This window comes from Conger conger, chromosome 12 (genome assembly GCF_963514075.1).
Source record: "Conger conger chromosome 12, fConCon1.1, whole genome shotgun sequence".
NCBI lineage: Eukaryota > Metazoa > Chordata > Actinopteri > Anguilliformes > Congridae > Conger > Conger conger.
The window spans coordinates 36,781,281-36,789,759 of record NC_083771.1 but is presented as its reverse complement, the minus strand read 5'-3'; the positions used below and the strand labels follow the sequence as shown (position 1 = coordinate 36,789,759).

The window sequence follows — 8,479 nt, the reverse complement described above, 5'->3', positions numbered from 1 at the left end:
ACTGTACCCGCTCTCCATAGAAAACAACAGGAAATGCCATTCCAATTCTTTAGCAATGTAGGGAGTTCTGTACCCTCTCACCTTTGAAAACAACAGGAAATGAGGTCACCAAAGTGCAGAGCTTATACGGAACTGGTCATCCATCATCCAAGGTCATCAATATTTTATAACAACCAGCAATCACAGAAACACATAGAGAGAGGACTGGAAGGAGAGGCTCGATTAGCTTTATGGGAGCTTAAAATGTACCAGGGCATATACAGCAGTACAGTGCTCACAAGAATATATTCTGGTCAACCGGCCTCTGTACAAGACAGAATACAAAACAAGAACATTTTGACACATAGCATTTACACAGACAAAAAAAATGAAGTGTCAGAAATAAATAAAAACAATTGAAAAACAGGTTTATCACAAAAAGTTTTCACTGTACTGCATAACAATAACTTGCAAAATCCAGATAAGTATACATAATTATGTCCGCATTTCTGTTACTGACATGAACATTGTTACATCCTACACATGTACAACATTGCCATAAAATATCAATACACACGTCATTGGGGACATGATTATTTTTTAAATGGTATAACAAAGCATGGTTATTGAATAAGGTTATTGAACAATGTGACTGCACAGCTTTCCCTGTCTCTTTTCTTTTACACAATGATTTAGGCACTCACTGCTACTGATAGTTCTTCCGCAATACGACATTGAATGGGATTCATTTTCTGTGTAGACTGTAGATTTTCAAGAACACCTTAAGTGAATGAAGACGATTAATGTTTATGCTTCAACGGAAACAGATTTGCATTCCACTTGAACGCACCGGAGAAATAAATTGAAGATGAAGAGCAATCGCTGAAACAAGGCTGTATCCTTCTTACCATTCTGAGTGCTGAACTGTCAGATGTTACCCGTGCTAGGTTTGTATTTCTTGAGTATTTGTCATTTTGGCTCTGCAAATACTGTGGTAAAACAAAAATGGCAAATACATTCAGAGAATCATTCAGCTCCAGCTGAAGTCTAAATGACTTTAATTAAAGTGCCCTGATGATACAGAAATACTGCACCTCCAGGCAGACAAACGACAATATGCAAACAAGGGTACAAACCACAGGTGCTTTACATTTAAGTTTGCATATGTAAGAACATATTTTCAAATGCGGTTGGTGCACCCACATGTAAAATAGCTACGATTAAAATAGCAGACTGTAGCTAAGTTGATAGGAATTTACTGTAAAATAACTTGCAAAAGGGTAAGAAGAGGACACTACCTCCAGATCTGTGAAAGAGACTCCTCTACCAAACAGAAATGTAAGAATAAAATGATTTTTTTTTTGAGGCACTTTAGCAGACCGGGCAAGAACAAAGGACAAATGCTTCACCGCAAGACTGGCTGAGCTAATCATTCATTGCTAATGCCTTTCCTGGGTCCTGCCACTTTCGCAAACAGAGCTTGTCTGATGTACGGTGCCGCGCTGCTTTTTTCGGGGCCAGACGATCAGCCAGCGGAGCGATTCCAGCGATAGCAGTCCTTTTCCTTTCCCAGTGATCGTGTGCACCGCGGGAACCCAACGGCGTGGGCTGGGATTGAGCGACCTTATTCTGTCACGAGAGGCTGAGGGCTCGCAGCCACACTGGAGCCTCTGAACCTCAAACACTCACGGCTGGAAGGGAGGGATGAATGAGACGCCCGGCGGGGGAGGCTGGCCAGAGAAGGGACTCTGGCACCGGGCACGAGGAGCAGGACACTGGGGTGGAGCGAGAGCGGGCCGTTGGGGCTCTGGGATCAGAGAGGGGCAGGGATTGCTGAGAGTCTCGGTAGAGTAAAGGACCTGAGCTGAGTACAAAGGCAGAACTGCTCTGTGTTTACCTCCAAAACAACAGCACATACAGCCAGCTCATTAACACAATGACAGGAGCAAATATACAACCTAAGACAACCATACTCAGCCCAAAATTACAGGACAACCAATATACAATTAATTACACACATACACAGTATATACACAAATGCACAAAAATTCTATAGACAGTTTCCACATGGAATCCTGAAGGAGGGACAGGTACATGGTTCAGTGTTCCCTCCTCCCCAAACGGGATTCAGAGGTACACAATGTTCTCCTCTCCCCCGTCCTCCCCGTTCTCCGTCTCCATGGAGATGTATGGCTGGGGGCGGAGGGGGCTTCCCACAGGAGACGGGGGGAACCCCATATAACACCCAGTCCCACTCACTGCCGCTCCCACAGACCACTTCTCCGGGTTGTAGCTGTGCATGTTCACATCTGCATCAAATAATGCATAATTCATCATTAGTTTTTAAGAGAAAGCCCATATCAAAGACAAAGACAAAGTGTGGATTGCTATATTGCTATATTGCGCAAATTGTAGAATGAATGTCTACAGATGGGAATTTTTATGGGTCACAAATCTTGCTCAAGGGCACACTGGCAACATTGCACCTGGGATTTGATGTTGCATTGCTCCAGCCAGAGGTCAAATAGCTTTAATAAATTATACTTAGCTTCTGTCTTATTTAAATAGGGAGTACAAAAAGGATCCCAAGAGGGGACCCATTAAACCATCTCTGCTAGTTTTATTCCCCGGTATCAATTACAAGGCTACAGTGAATTAATCATTCTCCATGCATTCAGTGGGGAGGAGAGACTGTGCAACGAGAAAGAAATCTGCATCTATTAGTCACTTTTAATAACTAGCAATCACTATCATCCAACCTGAATCACGATCACAATCAGTCAACATTAAAATATCACTTTCAACAAATTCCAATGAACGATAAGTATCAATAGTTTTTCGATCACACTACATCAGTTTAAATTACTATCAATAATCTAATAATCACTATCAATAACAACCAGTTAACCTTATTGTTAAATAATAATTTTTAAATGGCTGTTGTGGTCTGAATTTTTTGGGTCAGGATCGTTTATTTTATTAACACAAAAGTGGAGCATAAAGCATTTGGCATTTAGCCAACCGGAGTCATTAAAAATACTATCATCCTTAAATGGACATTAAAATGAAATATGCTATTTACAGCCTGTAATAAGGAAATATATTTTCCATTAAAATGTCGCTGTCATTCTCAGTCTCAAATGTCTTCCTATGAGGCATACATAAACCGGTTTGCTTTGTACCTGGTGAGGTGACTGAACTCAACTATGGTTGGTCTATGAAGAAGGCAGTGTGGTTTTTGTGCTGGATAATCAGTTCTAGCAATATGGTTGTTCCTCAAATAATGAGGCTGTTCTCCTCCACAGTAAATAATACTCTGTTCTCATCACAGTAAATATTTGTCTTCACTGCCACAGGCAGTTTCTGCACGCATTCAAACACAAATGCATTTTTGCAATACTTCATAAATATATATTCTTTGCACATTGGTGGTTTGCTCTTATAGTATTTCAGCATCATGTTTCAACTTGACAGGTTGGCAACAACTCAGAGCAATAGAATGTTAACAGGGCTGTCAAACTCCCAACACAGAAGTCATAAAATACCTACACCATGCAGCTTCTTTGGAACCTACGTATAAACAGGTCTTTATTCTCGGGAAAGGGTGAATTTTGAATCGTAACGCTCAAGAGTTTGGTTTCTGGGTTAGGGCATGGTTAGTCGAATCGGAGATTTCGGACTTCCTGGCATCGATAAACAGAGGAAGTGAATAGGTGAGAGGGCCCCAGAGCCCCCTGGGTAATGCAGTACGGCGACTCTGCCCATTACAGCCCCGTACACAAGGCTGCCCTTCCAGTGACACTTCACCCTCGGAGCCGGATGACCCAGACACGGGGAGCCTGTGACCGGAGGAGAGGGGAGAGGACAGGGCCCCAGGCCAGGCTCGGTTCCACAGCCTGCCGTCAGCGAGCTGGCCCTGAATCGGCTCATTGTAACTCACCAGGAAGGCATCTCCCGCGTGATTAATTGCCCGGCACTTCATTAGTGTACCGCAGGGGCGGGCTGCTGCCGGGGCTGTGATAAATGACCAGCCACGCTCGTACAGCGGCGTGGGATGGGTGGTGTTAGAGGGACATAAACCCTGTCATCTGACACTCGCCGCTCTTCCCAGGTGCTTTCACGGCTGTCAGTGAGGTGAGAAGAAGGGCCAGGTTTAGACCGGGGTTTTATACCGTAAAAGCGCAGCTTATATTGGGTGTTGAATTGACCTTTTCTACCCTTCCAATAATTATGCTGTAAAACACAATGGCAGCTCAGAAATGGCTGGTGACCTTTAAGTGTAGCTTCCGTTCGCACACGATCTCCACGTGTTAACTCACATTCCCCCCCCGGATAACACGCTTCGCTCCACAAGCTGCAAGAAACACTACTGATAAGGGCTGAGCTAATGTACATTTCACAGCCGTTCCAAGCCTTGATGATTTCTATACTAAAAATAGTTTTATTTCAAAAAGGAAAAACAAAACAATCGTCACAAAAAATCTGGATTGCCTTTTCGCATGGGTAAGAAAACCAGAATAATCCTTCTTGTACGGGCGTAAAAATACCTCATGACCTTATCATTTTGGTTGTAGGACAGGAATAACAAGAAATTGTCATTAATTCCACTGTCAACTGCTGAGATCAAAGTGATTGTGAAGATGTGAGTCTGGCTGGTGAGAATCTGCCCTGGGGTATACTGCAAATGATGGTGAGTACCAACTGCTCTGCTGTAGACAAAGCCTCCATCTTGTTACTGCACAATGATGGCTTAGCTGGGGCCCGAGAGGCGTTAATACCATGAAAGGTTAACATTATTTTCCATTCATTTATTTGCTTAGTCGAGGCCCTAACAGAGAGAATTATCCTTTTATGAAGCTGGGTATTTATGAGAGCAATTCAGGTTAAATATCTTGCCCAAGGGTAGAACAGCAACCTGGTATTGCAAACTCAAGCACTCTGAATTCAACACCATACTGTCAGCCTTTCATCAACATCAGTCGACGAACCGCACAAAATGGCATCAACTGGAACCAAACAATGCATCAAAGGAAAGCCAAGTCAATGCACATAATATCTGTGAATAATAATAAAAACTATGGCTTTGCCAACTGTTCTTCAAAAGAAAAGATGTAAACTGAAGTACCTATACAACATAATTTAAAGATGGATGTAAGCTGATGCTTCTAACAGTTTTGGTGGCATAATGTATTCACTGCAGTCACTGAGTGAAACAACGCATGTGGCACAACATGTTTTTACTTTTACCCAGCCTTTTCAGTGCTATGCAGATGGGTCAACATCGAAGCGGTCGACAGACATCGCCCTCGTTTATAACGTGCGGCTAAATATTTGCGTGCCCCGTCATTTAATCTTCCCTGCAGTGACAAGTGGAGCTGTAAATGAGTTTGGTAAAGATTTTCCAATCAATTCTCCAATCGGTCAGGTACAGCTCACAGCCCAGTGATTCGCCCAGTGCTGCCTGCTCCAGTGCTCAATAAATAAGGAGCGATTGATTCACAGGCCAGGGGAAAGACCGCTGTTTTGTCAGTAGACACTGATTAACTAGGAAAGAAGGATGGACAAGGTCTCATGTGGAAACCCCAGGCTGGGATCTACTGCTGTTTATATTTCTCCATGGTGGCACTGCATCTCTTCACATCATGCCCACTGCTGTCTGGAAGTGCTTTTTTAATGCATGCGTGAGGTAAGCCAGCAACCATGCCAGCATTACATCTGGCACTGTGAATCTGTAACGTGTTCTCCAAACAGCAGTCCTCACAATGATCCAAGCACTGCTGATTCGCAGTGTGCTTTAAGACCCACGCCAAACCCACAGTAATGAATGTTCTATAATTTACAATGACATCTTGCTGGAATTACAAACAACTCTGAGGAGACAGCAAGGTCCAGTCTAATATCATAGTCTGTGTCTGAATAAATATTTTATTGATGGGAGACTAAGTCAGCTTTTTGTCTATTGAGCACATCTAAACTGATAATGGACTTCATTTCCCGTCAGAGTAAGAAAGGTTCAGTAGATTTTCACCTACAATCCCCTCCACCACTTCAGCACTGTGCATGAGTAATGGATATTCTCACCATTGTCTGCCGGGTCCCAATCCCGCCTTCTCCCACTCTGGCTCACATTCTCTGAGGGGGGAAACGTGACGGCCCCTGTCCTGCTGTGGTTTTGGTGACAGGATGCTCTCTCATGCTCAGTGCAGGCCATCAGTGAGTTGAGGCTGTTGTGGGCACTGGGCGTGTCGGGATACGCCATCGACTCGGACTTCTGCCGCTGCCGAAGGTGCCGGTTGTTTCGAGGTGTATGGAACGCCGCCTCGTTGATGAAAATCGAACCATCCTCGTCCGAGACAGCGGATTGGCTGTGACTGGAGTCCTATAGACAAGAATCCATTCGACCAATCAACCCAATGCCTCAATGGATAATTAAAATTTCATCACCTCAAGGCATTAGAATTATAGACGACAGTATATGCACTAATTTTCAGTGCAATCCATATTTGAATATAGTATGCATGTAAGCAAGCATGAAATACACTAAACTATAGTTTCTAAAACTACAGCTACTGTAAACTTCGAAGACATAATATACAATCCAGCTAAAATTAAGGGATTTTCAAGACAGACTCACATATTTCATCAAGTATAATTAAATGAAAAAAGCATTATGTGCAATGAAATATATTGGACTGCATTAATGAATAATGAATGTGAGTACAATATGTGAGACTTTTAATGGCGCCCTGCTCGTGAGCTGTGTGAAAGCAGCAAAATGTAGGCGGCCGGCGATACCGCTAAGTGCTCGGCCAAGTGCGGGCTGTTAACTGGGGCGGACAGCACCGTCAGGATGTGTGACTCACAGCACGCATCGCCCCCCCCCCCCCCCTCCACGCACCCCTGCCTGCTCTGCGATGCTGTGCAGTGTTCACTGAGCTCATTTCAATGACAAAGGTTAGGATGTAAACAGCTAAATTAATTTACTCCACAGCGGCGGGGCCTGGAATCCCTCATAATCCGCCCTGAACGCCAGGAAACGCAGAGTCAGCAGATATGCCAAGCGAGCGTAATGAAATTAGCCTATAGCGGCGGAGAGGAGCATCTGGGGACACAGCGCTTATAGTGCTGAACAACATCTTCATCAGGAAATGTCTGCCTAACACCCCCGCTGAACCCAAATGCCAGGTAGCGCTCAAAGACCACGTCGACCGCCCTGGAAAACTGTTCTTGCCAAACAATACTTCAATGCACCACCATAAGCCCACAGGTTTGGGTCACTCAGAATGTTATAGCCTCTCTTTGGCAAAGCCCTTTGTCAAGAGGATCTATCAGTACTCTCATAAAAGGAAAACCTGATGCAGAACTTTGAGGGAAAGTGAAGAAAACTGCTGGATGAGTAACTGTTTCGCTTTTTAGCTTTCTGCTGAGCGCTACAGTTCTGTGTTCTGACCTCGGACTCTGAAAGACTTGGCTTTGATATGAATGATCAAAGTCTTTTCAAGGATTTTGGTGAATAGGTTCGGTTCTGAATGGGTGCTGCTGCGATGACTTTGTCTGTGTTTTAGCCCAGGTAGTTTAATTCATATCAATCACCGCCTTGTTTATTAAACACCGAGAGGCTTGACATTAAGACTAATGATTTTTAAATTGCTCCCATTATCCGGCACCTTGTCAAAATTTCAATGAAGGTTTCAATTAACTCTGGTGTATGGGCAGTGAACCCACTGACACACTCTAACCCCGAGAATGAGGGAATTTTCAACTTTGCAGGCCACTTGTGTGGAGTAATTAAGCTTTGTTAGAATGTTGAATAGGTAGCAATACGGAGGTTAAGGAAATGGATTCAACGACCCATAAAGGAACTGGACCAGAAAGCTCCACGGCTGAATCCCAAGTGGGCGATTCAGCCGGGGATTCAGCTATGTTACAGTAGCTCAAGGCACTTAATGTGAACGGCTTCAATATCCATATAAACTGACATATACAGATGTAAGCTGTAAATCAATAATGCAATATTAAAATTCTCACTCAAAATGAAATGCTTTGATACAGTACAGTAGTCTAGTTGATGTCCTTTCTGTGAGCGCAACATGCATGTTATTTTCAGGTCAGAGCTGTTTTAGTGTGAGCTCTCGTTTATAGCACTCCTCTCTCACACTTTTACTTCTTCCTACAAGTAGACAAAAGAAACTTCAGACAGCTTCCCTGAGATTATTCCCTGGTGTTTTGGCAACACTGGAAAAGGACTGAACCTGGGAAAGTTCCACTTCAGTACCCGCATCCGGTGGGCTGCGACGCGGCGATTCCCAGATTACGCCTGGCACGTCGCCTCTGTATGAACATCACAGCTTGTGCTTTGGATCTTTTTAGCGTTTTCATGTTACTGGGCGTGTTTGATTTTCCCCCGCCAGGTTATGCGGAAAATGCAGACGGGGATTATCTTAAAACAAGATTAAAAGAGCTGTGTATGCGGCTGATGTTTAAACGATGTTTATGAATG

The 8,479-nt window shown here is 43.8% G+C and overlaps 1 protein-coding gene across 4 annotated transcripts in view; it reads right to left on the bottom strand.

The window, feature by feature from the left end:
* Positions 1–205: 205 nt before the first annotated feature.
* arhgef28a (Rho guanine nucleotide exchange factor (GEF) 28a) overlaps positions 206–8,479 on the bottom strand; it is a 73,843-nt gene continuing 65,569 nt past the window's right edge. For all 4 annotated transcript variants that reach the window (XM_061263673.1, XM_061263675.1, XM_061263674.1 and 1 more), the window contains 2 exons: positions 6,061–6,358; positions 206–2,288 (listed from right to left, as the gene is read on the bottom strand). In XM_061263673.1, the coding sequence (XP_061119657.1) occupies positions 2,107–2,288; positions 6,061–6,358 (480 nt within the window). In that variant the 3' untranslated portion in view covers positions 206–2,106. The remainder of the gene's footprint in view (positions 2,289–6,060; positions 6,359–8,479) is intronic.